The sequence below is a fragment of the Natrix helvetica genome, assembly GCF_964273705.1.
Source record: "Natrix helvetica genome assembly, chromosome: 2".
Lineage (NCBI taxonomy): Eukaryota > Metazoa > Chordata > Lepidosauria > Squamata > Natricidae > Natrix > Natrix helvetica.
In genome coordinates, this window is record NC_138552.1 from 115,489,242 (window position 1) to 115,508,798 (window position 19,557).

Consider the following 19,557-nt stretch of genomic DNA (forward strand, 5'->3'; position numbering starts at 1 on the left):
AACTGCCTCTACCTCCCCATCTACCCCTGTCTCGGGTATTGTAAGTTTGGCTTTGATGGCAAAGGGGCAGATGGCTGCACTTACCATCAGTTCGTCTTCACTGTTTTTCCTCCTCTGAGCCTGGAGGGGTTTCACTGTCTAGCAGTCACCATCTGCTCAAGCTGGGGAGAGGCTTCTTCCATTTGCTGGGTGAGATGACTCTTTTTGGGTAGTTTTTGTGGGGCCCTCTTTGTTCCAGTGGTGGCTGGGGTGCATGCTTGTGGGACTGGGGCCAGGGCCAAATATTCCGATGCTCTGTGCTCATGTTGACCACACCAGTAGTATTTTATTGCTCCATTTTATTGCTCGCTTCATTTGGGATCGGTGGCCCAGATGTCTTCTGGCAGGCTTTTTGGTGGTAGGCTTTTGATGGGGTGGACTTTCAGTTGTCCAGAATAACTGCAGTAGTGTACCAATTCTGGATGCACTCCAGCACCCCTCAGATGCCACATGCCTTTTTCAGTTTGGGATCAAGGGATCTTTGAATATGTGCACAAGGAGTCGCTCTGGCCAGTCCCGTAACTTTCCAGCCAGTCTTCTAAACTCCCAACTAATTCCTTCATGGGACGGATGGCCTGCCTCAACCCTTGGATTTGCTCTTCTGCTTCCACGTGCTGGGCCACATTATTAAATCAGATTCGCATCAGTTGAACTAATCCATCAGCGTCTTCTAATATAGGAGCTGTTTCATCATGGAGTTCCGCCACACATTCGGAAGCCTCTTCTCATTCATCCCTTCTGTTATGGCCAAAACCAGATCTCAGTTGGAAGGGTATTGATCTCCATATTGGTCAATATGCACCAAGATTCAATTTAGGAAATAGGCTAGCTTTCCAGTGGTCCCATCAAATGTCACCTGAAATCGGAGAGGCGTGGGAGTTTTTTTGTTGGTTTCTCTGCAGTCAGCTTTCGATGGGGATGGATTTCAAGATCCATGGCCACTGCTGTGTTGTATCAGGCTTGTATATGCTTCAGAATGCACCTGATGCCACACACTTGTCTGAGGTCTGGGTCCAGGGCCTCTTTGAAGTAGTAGACGAGGAGGCATTCAGGCCAGTCTCTCAGTTTTCCAGCCAGCCTTCAACATTCCCACACTAAGTCATTCGGGGGCCAGCCTGCTTGCTTCAACACTTTGATCTGGGTTTCAACTTCTAGCCGGTAGGCTGTGTCCTCGAACTGGCCTCAGAGAAGTTGGATGAACTAATCTGCATATTCTAGCTCTGGGGCCCCTTCATTGTGTAGTTCAGCTATCCATTCTGCTGCCTCCCCTTCATTTATGCCATCCACAATTGTCAAAATCATGTCCCGATCGGTCTCATATTGGTCCCCATCAATGTGTGACCAAACACAATTGAGGAAGTAGGCCAACTTTCCTGGGGTCCTGGTGAATGTCACTCTAAACAGTGGAGCAGGATCGGCTGATGGAACTGGTTGCAAGACCAGTAGCAGCTGCGGGTCTGGTGCCTGTGGTGGAACTGGAGCTGGTGTCCAATGGTATTAAAGCCACTCCTGGCCAGGATAGAAGGCCCAGATAGGGGGATCTGGACAGTGGGAAGAAATCGGAGGAACAGCAGCTGAGGAGGGGTGTTGGGTCTTGGCAGTCCCAATGGTGGTCCTTGTTACACTGTACTGGATTAGCCTAATGGGCCTTGCTGCTGCACCATTCTGATTCCATCCTGATAGACTGGGCCCGACAGGGAAGGCTAGGGCACAATCCACTTCATACTGAGTGAAGTCAGGCTGATGCCTGGCTCAATGCCACTGTGGTCCCCTGGTCCAGAAAGGTGAATGTGGGCTGAGCCAAAACCCAGCTGGGTGGGCCGGTATTAGGAGGTTGCATGATGCTGCCCATGCTGAGTTGGTTGAACCGCACTGGTACACCCACTAACGACTGGCTTCACATCGGTGGCAGAAAGCCACCAACTCTGGTATTGCTGAGATCAGCCAGTCCCGGTGCTCTCCGTTCGAGGGCTTGGGTCTGCTTTGCTCTGTTGACCCCCATCTGCTGTCCTGCAGCATCATCCTGGTCAGCAACTCTTGGGGTGGCATGGCTCCCACAGTCTTTCCCCACAGAGAGAGATCCGGTTGAGTGGCCTGGAAGGGTGCCGGCTCTTTGGGCTGGGCATCTTGTCAGCATTCTGCTTTGGTAGCCTCTGCTGTTTTCACCACGTATTCAGAGAGGGAATAGAGGATCTCAATGTGGACCATCAAACTAGTCCTGGTGGTTCCCTCTGTGGTCGCAATTATCTCCTCCATCTTCCCTGAGTCTTCATGCCACCTGGTGTCAGGTCAGCACTCAGAGCTCAGGACCCCACACAGCATCCCAGAGGTCAGGGAGATGGTTAAAATTTTAAAGCAGATTTGGGTTAATATTAGGGTTCAGGGTAACACCCCCAATGCAAGAAGACCCCAAGGCTAGAAGTTCCTCAAAGTTCCATTTTATTAGAGATGTCATATTGGCACATCTGGGAAGACCCCAATCTGAAAGCTTTCAGGTTTTCCCCACCCAAAAGAAAGCCCAAGTCCTTTCCCCTGCACCCATACGTCCATCACATGGTCCAATCAATGCACCATCCCAACTAGAGATGCCTTCCACTCACGCCACTCCAGGTGCAAGCTGAATGTCCTTGACGCTCAGAGAAAGGAATGTTATTATGGCTGCAACTCCATGCAATTCCCCCCCCCCCCTTCCAGTTTCTCAGAGCACTAAGTGTGGCAGCCCTGAAGATCCAAAGAAAAAGATGGCTTCCAGGGCTGACACAGGCCATGCCCACCCTGATCCCCAAGGACAAACAAAATCCTGATACGGCTCCCAATGGGATCAAGTTTGACACTCTTAGGTTAAAGTGTTGAGCCCATCACTTGCTTAGGGGATAGTTTCTGGAGGGGTGATGGTCTTCAGTGCTTCTAGATTCTTATGATCCATTCAGACCTCAAACGTGATCTTGCAGGAACTGTCTCCATGTTAGGAGAGCCTATCAAACTGTAGAAGCCTCCTTTTTCCAGATAGCCGAGCACCTTTCAGTATCAGACCGCTTGAGAGACATATAGGCACAAGGTTGTAATTCCCCCTTGACATTCTTTTGGAGTAGGACTGCCCCATTGTTACATCGCTGGCATCAACCTGTATTATGAATGGCTTGTCTGGGTTGGGGTGTTTCAGGATCAGCTCCGCCAAGAACAGGCACTTCAACTTTTCAAAAGTGTCTTGGCAGTCAAGGGACCAATCCAAGGGTTGGCTGGGTTTTGTCCCACCCACCCCCTCTGGTTTTCAGAAAATTGGTAATTGGTAGAGCTATCTGGGCAAATGTGAGAATGAATTGGCGGTAAAAGTTTGCAACGCCCAGGAAATTCTGTAACTGCCTCCTAATTCGAGGGGGTCTCTCATTCCATTATTGTTTTCACCTTGTTGGGAATCCATCTCCATTCTCTCATTGGAGACGCAGTACCACAGATAGTCCAGGTAGGTCTTATGAAACTCATATTTAGACAGCTTCACATAAAGTTGGGATTTCTGTAGTTTTTTGAGTACTGCCATGACCAGCTTCATGTGTTCTTCAGGGGTCTCAATGTATATTAATATATCATCTAAGTACAACAAGACTCCAATGTACAGGTGCTTGTGCAGGACCTTGTTTATTAGTTGCATGAACATGGCAGGAGTCCCTTGCAGCCCAAATAGCATTACTCATACTGGTAGCAGCCTGGGGAACAAATGAACACTGTTTTCCATTCATCACCTTCCTTAATCTTGACTTGGTAGTACCTCTCAAATACAAACTCAAGTCTAGTTTGGTGAAGATTTTTCCTCTTGCCAAATAGCCCAGCATATCCCTCATCAGGGGGAGGGTGTACATGTTTTCTACATATATGGAGTTTAGCCCCCTGTAATCTACGCATCACCTAAAGAACTTTTCTTTATTTTCTTTGAAAAGCACTGTGGCCGCCATTATTATTTCATTGGCTAGATGAACCCCCTCGCCAAATTCTAGTCAATGAACGCTTAGAGCTCATCCATCGCTCTGAGGTCCATAGAGTACATTTTTGGCTTGGGTAGTTTGATTCCTGGCATGATTTTTATCAGAGTCAGTAGCTTGGTGAGGTAGAAGCACATCTGATTTCTTTTCACTAAAAACCAGTGGCTCTAACCCATTGTCTCCTCTTAGTATATTCATGATTTCTGCTTTCACTTTTCTAACTGCAGCCATGTGGCCAACTCTGCACTCTCGCTAGCTCTTGCCAATTAGTGCCTTTTCTTCACATTCACTACTTTTCCTTGTACCAGCTCATGATGGTGGGACCTAGCCATCATTTGGGTGTTCTACAAGGTCTCCAGTGTGGCATGCTGTCAAAACTCCATCAGGTTGATCTCCACTTCACTGGTCACTTGGAACCACACTTGTAGATTGTGCAGCACCCCTCAGGGTATGCAGTCTTTTTTATAATTTTATTGAATAAACATTAAAACAATTGGACATAGGGCAACCTTTCTGGTTTTGTCATTTTCATATATATTTTAACATAACAACAAATACAGTTTCTACTTATCATATATAGCCTATTAATCTTATTAACACATCTCTTATCCTCCTTTATATATTTATCTATGTATTATCCAGTTCCAATTTTACAATCCTCAAAATGTTCTGTTCTGACTCCTTTTCCTCATTTCCAACCATTGATACATTTTATTCCAAATTTCATAATATTCTGTCTCGTCTCTATTTTTGATTTTTAGTGTCAGTCTGTCCATTTCTGCACAGATCAAAATTTTCTTTATTACCTCTTCTTCAGTGGGGGCATCTCTGTTTTTCCAATTTTGTATATATACTGATCTTGCTGCGGTTATCACATGCAGCATTAAATATGTCACTACTATATTTTTCTTTTATTATTCCTAATAGGAATAGTTCTGGTTTTAAATGTATCTTTTGGTCTAACATCTTTTCCAACCATGTCTTTATCTGATGCCAAAAATCCTTGGCTTTTGTACATAACCACCACACATGATAAAAAGATCCTAAAGCCAAGTTACATTTCCAACACTGCGGAGATTGATTCTTATTCATTTTTGCTAACCTTGTGGGAGGAAGATTCCACCTATAAAACATTTTGTACAAGTTTTCTTTATATGAAGTGGTTAGTGTTACTTTTCTATTTCTCTCCCATAGATCTTGCTATTTGTCCAGACCAATGTTATAACCAAGTTCTTGGCCCATGTTACCATAGTTTCCTTCACTTGTTCTTCCACCATTCTATATTCCAATAGATATTGGTAAATTTTCTTTATCACCTTTTCATCCGTTCCTAATAACATTTTATCTACCATTGTTAATTCTTTCTTGATACTCCATTCCTTTCTATCGTTCATGTAGTGTGATTGAATTTGCAGATATGCCCACCATTCCAATTCTACTCCTTCTTCTTGTAGTTCTTTAATAAAGTTTGAGTGTACCAACACCTCCAACATAGAGAGCCAAGTCAGGATTTCCATATAATTCTGTTGTTTTACTTCTATCCAAACCTTGAGAAGAGCTTGTCTAACAAGGTGCCTCTGGAAGTACTGGTGAGCCCTGTGTCTACCATCCCACAAGCAAGCATGCCATCCTATTTGCCTATTGTACCCTTCCAAAGTTAGTAGCCTCCTATTCTTTAAGCTTATCCACTCTCTCACCTATTGTGAGTGCAACAGCTTGATAATATCTTTCCCAATCAGGCAAGCTAAACCCTCCACTTTCTTTGGATTCTTGTAATAGTTTTAATTTAATTCTAGGTCTCTTCCCTTGCCAGATGAATTTAGATATTGTTTTGTTCAAATTTTCAAAAAAAAAACCTTCTCTAATCTTATGGGTATGTTTTGGAATAAAAGGAGTATTTTTGGTAAGATATTAATTTTTATTGTTGCAATTCTCTTCATGAGGGAAAGCTGCAAATTTTTCCACCTCTCCAAATCCATCTTAATTTGGTCAATTAGTCTATTATAGTTATCTTTTTTTTATTGTTATACATCTTGTCATTAGCTGTATTCACTTTCTTTGCTATCTGGATGTTTATTCTCTGCAAATCGTCTTTCTGTGTTTTTGACATGTTTTTAACTATCATTTGGGTTTTTTCCTTGTTCGCTCTCAATCCAGCTACTTCCTCATATTCTCCCAGTATTTCCATAAGGCTGAAAATGGGATGAAAGGGGCCGCATGTAGCCCCTACATGCCCCATTTTGGTAAGCAGGTTGCTGTAGGAGGCATCCATTCCGTATCCCCTCTGCTCCCTCCCCATCCCACAGAGAACTACAATGCTGATCCAGCCCTTGAAGAAATCCAGTTTGACACCCCTGCACTAGACTCTTCCCCCTTTGTGTCTCAGAACATATCAGCTTAGAGACATGACTTTGAAAAAGGAAAAAGCCAACTTGCTCTCTGCCGCTTCACTGAACACCCCCCATCACCCCTCAAATGCCACTTGGCTGTTATTTAGCTCCAGTTGATGTGGAACTTGTTTCTTGAAGAGACCTAACCCATGTTCAAAAGAAGCCTTGCTAAATCTGGTTGGCATCAGTGCAAGAAAGGAGGGATGCAGTAAGAAAAGCTCAGTCACCACGATCCCATCATGCCATTCCAACCAAGGGTGGGATTGAGCTAGTTTGGACCACTTCGGGTGAACCAGTTGTTACAATTTTGCGCAGTTCGGAGAACCAGCAAATCGCATCACTGGCTGGCCCCGCCTCTTCCCTCCCATCCAGTCCAGTCCTTTCATTTCTCATCTCACCTGCTCACCTGCCATTGCTAACCTGCCTTTGCCCACCATTGTTGCCTGTCTGCCTTCGCCCACTATTGCTGCCTTCCACTTCTGATCTCCCTCGGTGAGCAATTAGCAATTACAGCAGGTATCCATAATAGTTTGCTATTTAAATGCTTGATTCTCAGAGATTTTTTGTTTTTGTTGTCTGTCCTTTTTGTCCTCTGTACTGCTGGTGGCAGTGTCCGTCGGACATACATAATAAACAAGGAGATCTGCTCTCGTATTGTTTGCAAAGAAGATGAAGCCATGCAAGGTAAGTGACATGACAAAATAGGATATTTTTTTTATCAAAAATTCAATATTAGAAAAATGCATAGAAAGAAATGATTACGAAAAGTCATTAATATCAGAGCTGTATGGTTATATAGTTCTAGGTAAGGGTAAAGGTAAAAGTAAAGGTAAAGGTTTCCCTTGCACATATATGTTAGTTATTCCTGACTTTAGGGGACGGTGCTCATCTCTGTTTCAAAGCCGAAGAGCCAGCGCTGTCTGAAGACGTCTCCGTGGTCATGTGGCTGGCATGACTAAATGCTGAAGGAGCACAGAATGCTGTTACCTTCCCATCAAACTGGTCCCTATTTTTCTACTTGCATTTTTATATGCTTTGGAACTGCTAGGCTGGCAGAAGTTGGGACAAGTAACAGGAGCTCACTCCGTTATGCGATGCTAGGGATTCAAACCACCAAACTGCCGACCTTTCTGATCAACAAGCTCAGCGTCTTAGCCACTGAGCCACTGCATCTCATATGGTTCTGGTAACATTCAATTGTCAGTCAACAATTTAAGAAGCCTGTTAACAAATGGGAGAAGATGCAGAAATGCTAAATGTGCAGAATAGACACAGGAAGCTGGAGGGTGTGGGGGAAGAAGACCCAGAATTTGTTTAGGTGATTATTAGATAATACACTGTTGCATCACCGTGGTTCTAAGTGTATTTGAAGTGTACTATACTCCTAAACAGATATAAAAATAATTGAAATGGAACAGTGCTCAGCAAAGAAAAACATTAGATTTTCAAACTGCTCTGAATGTTGTGGTATTCCTTATGACAAGAAAGAAAATTAAGGATGCTTAAAACACATACAGAAAAAAATGTTTAAAATAATATATTTCTATTTGTTTTCCCTAAAACCTGGCAGACTTTTATGGAAATGAAATATCACAGACTTTGGGACAAGTGCCTGTGAAACTCACAGATTAAAAACTATCCTTAAAATATATGTAGTAATAATTAGAAATTGAATTGGCTGCCCCCTCCCCCAATTCATATTTACTCATGATTTTAATGCTATGGATCCATAAAATGATTCTTGCAAATGAAGCTGCATGTGTCAAATGATTAGCTCTTTCTTTCTCTGGCCTGTTTCTAGAGGAGAATTGCCGCCAGCTGGCTGGCCTGCCAGCACGCCGCCTCCGCCGCTCTGATGAACCTCGAGGACCATCCTGTCAACGAGCAAAGGGCCAATCTCAAAACACACTTGATTCTCAGTGATCAGGAAACTGTAGAAATGAGAAGAACAAAGAGGAACTGAGATTATACTGGAAACCCATTCCAGATTTACCTTTTCACACACAATTCCAGTCTCAAAGGATGCTTCACAAGCACAGGGACCTTTCATATCAATAGGTCATCTTTGAGATGTTAATACTTAGATCCTCCTGTGCACCTGCTTCTGGGTTATTTTAACCTTGGACTCTTTATATAAGTCCTAACCAAAACCCGCCTTAAAATACACATACAAAATACTTGTTTTCTCAGTGACTTCCCACTCAGTTTAAAGCCAGCTTGTCTACAGAAAATTGCTAGCAGATAATTAATATAATTTGCTGCACTTATAGTCTATTCTTTATAAGGTTTGATTGTTTCTCTGCAAAATTAGAGGATAACCATAAATTGAACTCACCACTTGTATATCTTATGCACTTACCTGAAGAGGAGGAGACACTGAAACTATAGAATCATAGAAAGTAAGGATCCTTCTGGACCATCTAGTCCATTCTTCTTCAGTATAGGTGTCCACCACTACAGCATCCCTGGTATCCCAGTGTCTGTTTAAACACTTCCTTTAAGAAGAATTTACTATTTCCTGAGGCCATTTGCTGTATTCACTGTTAGGATCCAACTTTATTTACCCATAGTTCTGTATTCTGGAACAACTTTGAAAGGGTTCTACATAACAATGATTCTTCAAATATATGAACAGCTACCATGTCTGTTTAATCTTCTCCTAGTGAAATATATCAGGCATTTTCAGCTATTTCTTGTAATTTTTTCCTCCAGGCTCCTAATCACCTGATTATCCACTCTTCTAGACTTGCTTTAGTTTGTCAGTGTGACTGTCTTTCCTAAGACATAGTGCTCTGAGCAGGATGCAACATTTTCTATAAAATCTGATCAGCATTGGAAAAAAAGGAAAGAACTTTTTTTTATTAAACTCCTGTTTGTTCCTCATATTTACTCACTCATCAAATGCATAACATAACAAAATGGTTTCCTTATATCTCTTCTGAAGCTGCCTCAACAAGGGTCAGCAATAAACACTGCTCACAGTTGCCAATTAGCTTTAGTCACCAACATAGTGGTAATCAGTAGCACTCAGTCAGCAATCTCTCCCTCTCCTTGGCCCTTTCTCTCTTCAGCTTATGCTCTTCTGAAGTCTATTTCAACTTTCTCTGCCAAATTCCTGTTGCTCTCCATCTCCTCTCATAGCTCATTACATATTCTAAAAAGTTACCATTGTCTTGTGTGAGAAAAACATTCTGTTTCTTTCAGAATGAGATGTAGATGGGGTGAAATATATTGAGAATTTGCCCAACTAAATATTTATACTGCTATTGAAATGGGAAGGAGGGTCATTACTTCAACGTTTATCTCTGTTTCATAAACCTTGTTCAGGACAGCTGTTCCACAGCAAGGAGACTGAGAATATAACACTGCAGATTGAGAATCTAAATTTATGTTAGGTTTAGATTGGGAGGATCCAATCAAACAGCAGAATTAGGAATAAATTCTAGTGTTCTAAACGGCAACTTTGGATCATCTCTCACTGCTTCAGATTCCATTCCATGGCTGCAACTAGTTATAACTTTGTTCTAAATGTGATTGAATCTGATATTCAAAATATCTTCATTCCCTGATTTTGTCCAATATCTCTTTAGTTCAGGGGTATCAAACTCAAGGCCCACGGGCTGGATCCAGTCCATGGGGTGCTTAAATCCAGCCCGTGGGGCCAGCTTGGAAATACCAAAGGACCGGCCTGCAGTGCCTCTGCTGGCTAAAACGGGCCATGTGCATCTCCCATGCCCCATTTAGGGCCTCCACGCAGCCTGGTTTTTGCCAGCAGAGTTCTGCAGGAGGCCATGGAGGGTGAAAACAAAGCACGGGGGATGCACACAGGCCCCCTGCATCCCGTTTTGCCAGTAAAGTGCTGCAGGAGACTGTTCAGGCCAAAAATGGGGTAGAGGGGGCTACGTGCACCCCTCCCCATGCCCCATTTTGTCCAGTAGGGTGCTGCAGGAGTCATCTGTTCTGTCTTCCCTCTGCTCCCCCCCATCCCACAGAGTGGAACTACAATGCAGATCCAGCCCTCAAAGAAATCCAGTTTGACACCCCTGCATCCATCCTAAATGCATACTTAGGGCTGGTTTTCTATTCCCCGGTCCTCCCCCCACCAATTAGTTGGTGGCTATCATGTAACATTTTAAGTGAGTCTTAATGCTGTGCCAAAATTACAGCTATCCAACAGGCAACTGTTATTTAAATTTTAAATCAAAGTGAAGTAGCATTGGAGACAGGAAAGAGATGATAGCAGAATTGAGAGAAAAATATTGGAGGGTTATACTTGAATATATAAGTTATAACTTATATTTAAGTCATTGTCCACTAGGATGCCAAGATCTCTCTAACAGCTACTGCTATTGACCCAGGTTTTACCTAATTTGTGCTTGTACATTTGGTTTTTCTTGAGTAAGTATAAAACCTTACTTTTCTTACCATTGAATTTCATTTTGCTAGATATACTTGAACACTGAGCCCAGTGGGCTCTATCAAGATCCAGATGGATCTTCAGTCTATCTTCTGGGGTGTTGGCTATTCTTGCCAGTTTAGTGATGCAGATGAGACTAAACTCACAGGAATAGCCAACACCTCCGAAGATAGCCTCAAGATCCAGATGGATCTCAACAGACTTGAACACTGGGCCCTATCTATGGTAACAAAATGAAATCCAGTGATGAGAAAGTAAGGTTTTACACCTAGGCAAAAAAACCCAAATGTAGAGGCACAGATTAGGTGAACCTGGCTAAATAGCAGTAACTACTGGATGATATGAGCCAGTAGTATGTGGCAGCAGCCAAAAAAGCCAACACAATCCTAGGTTGCATTAACAGAAAGATAGAATCAAGATTATGTGAATTGCCAATTGGGACTGCAATATTTGATGATGTCATCAATCCATCTTGTTTTAAGTCTCTTTTGTGGATGCTTTTTATAAGTGAGATCCATTCTATGACTGCTTTTGTCCACCTGCCATCAGTTCATCTTGCTGTGTGACCAGCCCATTTCCATTTCAATTCTTTTATTTTCTTGATATAATAGTATTAATATCGCTTTATAAAGTCTTAGTAACACCACACTTAGAATATTGCATCCAGTTTTGGTCACCATAAGATAAAAAAAGATGTAGAGACTTTGGAAAGAGTACAAAGAAGAGCAACAAAGATGATTAGGAGTCTGAGGCTAAAATATATGAAGGACAGTTGCAGGAATTGAGTGTCTAGTCTACTGAAAACAAGGACGAAGGGTAACATGATATCAGTGTTCCAATATTTGAAGGACTGCCACAAGGAAGATAAAGTCAACTTATTCTCCAAAGTACCAGAAGGCAAGGCAAGAAATAATGGATGGAGATTAATCAAGGAGAGAAGAAACCTAGAATTAAGGAGAAATTTCCTAACAGTGAGACCAATTAACCAGTGGAACGGCTTGCCTTCAGAAGTTGTGGGTGCTCCATTACTGGAGGCTTTTAAGAAGAGTCCGGACAGCCTTTTGTCTGGAATGGTATAGGGTCACATGCTTGAGCAGGAGTTGGACTAGAAGACCCCCAAGGTCCCTTCTAACTCTGTTACTGCTTTGTTAAGTGAAAAATACTATAGAACAGATAAAAATTCTAGACAAAAGCTTTATCTAGAACTTCCTTGGCAGTAGGTGTGTATAACTAATCCTGAAGTATGGGCATTGGTCCATCCTACCCAGTCCTGTTTTTTCTGACTGGTAGTAGCTATCCAAGATCTCAGCAAATTCTTTTAGAGCCTTCCCACCTTCCCTTACTTTTTTAAATTTTAATTTGCTGAACCGTACATTTTTTTTTCTTCTCCTTCCTTCCTTCCTTCCTTCCTTCCTTCCTTCCTTCCTCAGAAATAATATTCTTTCTGGAAAGAATGTAATTTTTAGAATTCCTTAGTGAAACCCTGCATATGACATATATGGAATTCTCATCTTTCAGTTTTTCCCGATAGCAATGGTTTCCTTTACAGCTGTATCTTGCATAGCAGTAAAAGAATAATTACTATTTCTATTATTCTGGCATTTGTCAACATGCCTCATGCCTTTTAATTCTAGTCAACATGTTGCCATTGGATTCTAGAAGTATATGTCATTTATTTACTAATCCCAGATCCAGTGAAATGGCAGAATAGCATTTGCTTGGTACCATCACTATGTGACACAAATCTACTAAAGGTGACAATTTTCTGAGCCTTCTGTGAATGGAACCTCAGATGGAATCTAAATGTTTCATTATATCAACCCACTAATAAAGAGAAAAGTAATAGTCGAGCAGCCACTTAAATATTCTCTTGTACTGATGAAATTGAATTATGCAAAATAAGTAGTACCACTGGCACTTCCATGGCATTTGTGCAGAAAAACTTCCCACAGTGGATTGTATCACAAGACCTCATCTCCACTACTGTAGTAGGTGCAAGTTCAGTTTAAAAGGCTTAAAATGGTTGCTTCTGCCTGCAGCCCCACTAATTAACTACATGAAATACTGTATAGTATATGCCATTTTGTACCAGCAGCAGATCTTAAAATAAAAGCATTAGAAGGAAGCCATTCATTCATCACAGAAAGTATCAGGGACAAATGTCTGTACAAAAGCAGTATTTCAAAAACAGGTAATATGGAATAATTTTGAGAGTGAGTGGCTATTATGGTAGTTGGTTTTTTTAATTGGACCCCAGGTATTATGCCTCACTTAACAGCCCTTTGACTATTCTTAGTAACTGCAAATTTGCTGCATTGTGTTTGTGAGGACAAGTATGTGTTTGGTGCCAAAGTATTTTAGAACAGATCACATGATCTTCTGCACTTGACAACTCTTGACTGAATGGATGAGTAATTTGTATTGTTTAATATCAGGAAATAGGAAAACTCATTCTGTGATAGTCTGCTCACATACACTAGCAATTCTTAGTTACTATAGCTAATAAATGAAGGATATGTATATGTGAATTTGGCTATATGTTAGGAATTGTCTTTAACTTTTGTTAGTAACGATAAGGAGAAATGAATAGGAATGGATTTTTCTCATCACTTTAGGAAAAACAATTGCCGGTTGCCAGGGGTGGGGTTCTACTGGTTCAGACCAGTTCACCTGAATTGGTAACTCCAACGATCAGCTGGGAGTGAACTGGTTTGCTCCCATGATCAAGTGGGCCCGCTCACCCGCCCCTGCACTTTACTGACCTATATCTTCTCAGCTGAGTAGCATGGCAGAGTGGATTGCCGCGCCACAGCTGTTTTCCTCCCCAGTAGTAATGTGGAAAGCAAGTTTTCTCAAAACTCCTCATGTGAAGCGTGCAATCACTGAACCAGTTGTTAAACCGGTAGGATTCCATCACTACCTGTTGCATTTCTGCATAACATCTAGTTATTATTAAGCTAGAGATGCAGTTCTAATTAGAAAAAAGAGAATTGTCATATGGAAAATATTTACTTTTTTAAAAAGTTTTTACTTTTGTATGAGAAGCTGGTGCACCTATGTTGTTCAAGGTACACATGTAATAACTTTAAATCTGTTCAGAATGTGAAATATAGAATCAGAGGTACTTTTTAATGTATTATATAGCTATTACAAACCATATTTTGAGAGAACACAAGATATTGCTTATGCAGCTTTACTGGTCTACTTTATTCAGTTAGAATGATTAATTTTAATAGAATTTGTAGAAAAGAGCAACAACAGTATATAAATAACTTGTATTTTGTAGAAAACTTACACAAATATATTAAAAGATAATTTGAGTTCCGATTCCTTTTGCTCCAGTGTATGATCTGTCCTATAGTTTTATTTTATAAAAGAGTTCACTAAATAACTAAGTCTTCTTCCCAGAAACAGCAGAATTCAAGGAGTAGGCCAGCCTCCAAGCTCTCACTGTATCAACCTGCAAAACAACTTCAGCTGAAGCCATTCTCTCTCATGCTTACTCCTGCTTCATTTCTTGGTTGCCATTCATGGAGGGAGGGATGGGGAAAGTTAGGAATGTAGTGCCTCAGCTGCTAGTCAAAACATCTACCAGCCAGCGTGTGAACCAAGGTCACGTCAATGGACATCTGTCGGAGCTGAGTAGGAACCTGTGGCTGACTTGATTGGCCTATATGACCTAAAAGACACAGGGGGGGGGGGGATCTTATTCTTTTAATTATCCCTGAGCATAGGACTATTTAGACCTAGCTTCACCTTTCTAAATGCTGACATATTGTACTCAATAAAGGCCTTCTTGTACCTGAGCAAACCTGACTGCCGTGAGTTCATTAATTGGAAGGATGACACCCTGTTTAAAATAAACCACTAAAGAAAAAGAGCACAACTGTCATTATGAAAAAGAGGTGGTTTAATTATTAAATTGGCAGTTTCAGACTACAGCTCTTTATCTTCAGAAAATAGAGATATGCATTACATTTGAACAAAGCCAGTACTGAAAGAGAACTAGAGAGGTTCTGTGGCTCTCTGTGAAAGTGTTTGACTCTGAATCAATTCAAGATGTTTCTAAAATTGATGGTGATGGTATGTTTGTTGAGCTACGGAAAGGCAGATAGTGGCTACTTTTACATATCACATGAAGCCAAAATGTGGTTTTTGGATTTTGTTATTAATCAAATTTAGCTATGTAATGTGCAAAGAAAATAAAAGTCAAACTTCTCTGAATTGCCTTTACAGGTTTCCCATTTGATTATAAAATACATGCTTATATGCTTGATATCATGGCTGCTATTCTACCAACTTTGCAATGCATCTGTCAGCCTGACATTAGTAAGGGGCAGGGGACTGGAGAGATTGAAATATGAGTAATGTGAAGGGGGTTGGGAGCCAAGGTGTGTTGACTAAAAGTGAATGCACCAATCCAATCCAAGGCCAAACAAAAGAATATAGAGAAGGAGAAGGTGCAAATGCAAAGTCCATTACCCAAACAACTTAGAAACTGTGCTGTCCTGCTCATTCACACAGACACATAACAGTGGTTTAGTGGGTTTGTTAATATTTCCCAACAATTCTCTTCATCCAAAACCTAGAACTGTCCCAATTAAGTTCAGCAAAAAGCAGACTGATGCTAGTCCACAGAGCAATGGCCAATGAGTCCACAAGGCACTTGAAAGTTTCAGAAAAGTGCAGAAGGCACTCATCTTCATCACTGAAAGGCTGTAGCTTTGTGTTTTCCCCACCTGAAGCCTCAGGGCTGTCCTGTGCAGCTGTGCTTAAGCCAAATCCCTCTCAGATGGCTGCTCATAGCCATAGATCAGCTCCCCTTCAGATGTGCCTGTAATCGATTCTTTCTTCTATGAGCTGACATCTGGAGAGGTATCTGAGGAAGCATCCAGGGGAGTCATCACACTATTTCCCTCCCTGGCATGGACTTTCTTCCAAGAGCCTCACAGACCAGGTTTCTGTGGGTAGCAACAGTGGAACCAACGGAGCACTCTACGGTCATGCCCAGCATTGGCTTCCTCCCAGAACATGTCTTCAGGACTATAACCCTTCCAGTCCACTAAATATTGTAGATGTCCCCAGCAGACGTGTGAATCCACAATGCACGCCACCTCATATTCCAGCAGTCCCTGCACTAACACTGGCTCTGGTGGGGAGATATATATCTCTGTGTGTGTGTGTGTGTGTGTGTGTGTGTGTGTGTGTGTTGTTTTTGTGCTGATAAATAAATAAAGGGAGACTAGTATAGATCCATTTCAAGCTATTTAGCTCTCATCAGCTAGACATACCCTTACTGGGATTTGAACCTGGGCTGTATTACATATTAGGCAGGAGTCTTATCCACTAAGCCACAGGCTCTCCTCCTTTTATCAGCTGAGCCAGGGAAATAGGTATGTATTTGTGTTACAACCCCTGGTATGCCCAAATATGGGAGGAAGCTCACTACTCCCTCTTTTTGTCCTTCGGCTCATTACAGAAAACCATCCAGGCAGAAAACCATATTTTTATTTTTAATGTTGCCTTTTTATATTTGTGTTGTTTTTGTGCTGATAAATAAATAAAGGGAGACTAGTATAGATCCATTTCAAGCTATTTAGCTCTCATCAGCTAGCCATACCCTTACTGGGATTTGAACCTGGGCTGTATTACATATTAGGCAGATGTATTAGCCACTAAACCACAGGCTCTTTAACTTGTACCTTTTCTGGTGCTATTTGCAATCCATAAACTGCAAGATCTTGAGTCAATTCAGGTAACCAATTTAAAGGAATCTTTGGTGCCAAGACTAAAATATTATCCATGTAATGATAAACTATAGGATGAGGATATCTTTTCCTAAAAGGTTCTAAAGCTCTAGATACAAAGTGCTGACATAATGTTGGACTATTTAGCATACCTTGAGGTAAAACTGTCCATTGATATCTCTCCGTTGGCTTTTCTGAATTTATAACTGGGACAGTAAAGGCAAAATGAGGTTTATACTTTTTGCATAATGGAATTGTGAAAAAACAATCCTTTAGGTCAATCACCATAACTTGATACTCTCTTGGTATCATATTTGGATTTGGTGTACCACATTGAAGTGGCCCCATTGGTGTTAATATGGTATTTATAGCACGGAGGTCATGAAGAAGTCTCTATTTGCCAGATTTCTTTTTTATTACGAAAACTGGTGTGTTAAACGGACTAGTGGTGGGTTCAATGTGTTTTGCAGCTAATTGTTCTTTTACTAATTCTTGTAATGCTGTAAGTTTCTCTTGTGTCAAAGGCATTGTTCAATCCATACCGGTATAGTAGAGTGCCATTCCAAAGGAAGAGCAGTAGGGGGAGCTATATTACCATTTAATCATGAATAATTAGTTCTGCTTTAAACTGCTGCATCAGATCTCTTCCCCATAAATTTACATGGATGGGAAGAATTACAGGTTTTAACTGAGCAGTGCATTTGCCATCCAGGGCTGTTACTGTAAGCCAATTTTTGCTTCTTCAAGCTGCTTGAGGTCCTCCTATTCCCCACACGGAGGGTGATTCTGTAGTGGGCCAATCGTTGGGCCAACTGTCAGTAGATATGACTGAGACATCTGCACCAGAATCAAGGACTCCTTCGAATGATCTGTCATTTAACAAATATGTACGTTTTGGTTTTTCATTCCGAATTGATTGAGTTACAGCTAAAATACTAGGGTGTAGAGAATGAGGAGGGTTGGTGGACCCAAATCCTCCACTTCCTCTAACCCTTTGTTGACCACCCGCTGGTAATACATATGGAACAATTACTAATTGCGCCCAAGAGTCCTCCTTATTTAAAGTCATGAGCATATTTGTTTCAAATTGTATCATTATGACTCCTTCATAATCAGAATCTACAACCCCGAGGATTACAAAAATCCCCTGCTTACCAGCAGAGGAGCGAGGAAGCACCAGCTCTACTGTGTTAACAGGCAAGGGACCTTTCAATTGAGATGGCATTAAGATAACAACTCCTGGAAAACATATATTTTGTCTTCCTGATTAATTAAATCAATTCCTGCACTGCAGTTTGTAGCTCCTTTGTAATTATTAACTGTAGAGGCAGCAATTTGGCCAGGGCTTGCTGTGAGCCCGAAATCTAATTTCCCTGATTATTGTTTTTTCCTCTACATTGGTTTGCCCAGTGATATCCTTTTTTACATTTAGGGCAAACTGCTTTTGGTCTGGCACCTTGCCCCCCCCCCCCCCAGGTCCATTGCCTTTATAAACTCCTCCACCTAGAGCTCGATATTGCTGTCTAAAATGTCCAGGTTTTTTGCAATTAAAACAATTTCCTTTGGGCTTGCCAAATTGATCTTTCTGTAATGCAGCTGCTAAGGCATCCATCTGAAAAGCATGTGTGCCTATGTCTGAACATGCCTTCAACATTTCTGCTAAAGTATATTCCCCTTTATTTATAATAGACATCAATGCTTTACAACAATCTGCATTAGCATGTTCATAAGCTAGTCGTTTCATTAATTTCCCCACTAGCTTCTTCATTATCTATTTGCCATTGGATGGCTTCTTGTAATTTATCAATAAAATCAGAATAAGCCTCTCCTGCACCCTGACGTATGGATGAAAAAGATTTACTAGGTTTTCCTGACACTGGCACTCTCTGAAAAGCCTTTATAACACATCGACCTATAACTGAATAGGCTTGTGGAGGTGTACCTACAACTTGTTGTTGAACAGTAGAAAAATTTCCAACTCCATATAATTGATCTGGTATGTACTGCCCACCTGAATTGTTTCTGGCATGTATGCCCTCTCTTTGATATTCTGAGTCCCAAACCACATATTGTGTGGGTGTAAGAAGCATTCTAAACAAATCTTTCCAGTCTTGTGGGATCAACTGATAACCATTAGAAATACCTTCCAGCATGCTTGCCGTATAGGTAGAACATAATCCCATTTCAGTGATACTTTTCCTCAATTCTCTTAACACTTGATATGGTAATGGATTCCACTGATATTGTGCCTGGCCTTGTGGATCAACTGTTTGTACCACTGGAAAGGTTTGAAGCCCTTCTGCAATTTCTTGTCCTGTGAGATTTCCCTTTTTCTGTTCTTCCTGAAATCCTGCTCAGACTGCTCCAATTGGCTTCTTTGTAGAGAAAATGGATACCGGAGCAGTGAGGGAACTAGGTTCCACTGGCCTCAACATAGTTGGCGCCTGAGCTGTCCATTCTCTACACTGACTGAACTCTTTATTCCATAAACTATGTCTCCTAAAAGACCACCCCCTGGAAAGCCTGGCTTTGGTACCTCTGCCCCGACATCAGCAACATCCAGTCCTGCTACACAATCAAAGATTACAGACCTGATGCAACCTAAAAGTACAGAGATGGATTGGCAACAAATGTTTCAGCAACTACTACAGGGACAAGAGGAAATTAAGAAACAATTAAAGGAAATGAAAGAAGAAATTAAAGAGAACCAAGCCCAAATTTATAAGAACTCACAGAGACTGGATCTTGTGGAGGGGGGGGGTGGCGGAGGAGAGGGGGGGTAGAGGCGGTGCAGAAGGGAAACAAAGAACTTGATACCCAACAAATGAAAACAGAATTTGAGAGAATGTCCTTTTATCTTAGATTTCAAAACGTGATGGAAGCAGATGATGAAAACATAAGGGACATCATGATAAACATTTTGGCTGAATACACACACAAAGAAAAACAACAGATGGAATGGGAGATAGATTTGGTCTATAGAGTGA

At 41.5% G+C, this 19,557-nt stretch overlaps 1 protein-coding gene across 1 annotated transcript in view; it reads left to right on the forward strand.

The window, feature by feature from the left end:
• MFAP5 (microfibril associated protein 5) overlaps positions 1-14,634 on the forward strand; it is a 33,587-nt gene extending 18,953 nt beyond the window's left edge. Inside the window, exons 7-8 of the mRNA XM_081945706.1 lie at positions 7,017-7,090; positions 8,208-14,634. Coding sequence (XP_081801832.1) covers positions 7,017-7,090; positions 8,208-8,329 — 196 coding nt within the window. The 3' untranslated portion in view covers positions 8,330-14,634. The remainder of the gene's footprint in view (positions 1-7,016; positions 7,091-8,207) is intronic.
• Positions 14,635-19,557: the final 4,923 nt, after the last annotated feature.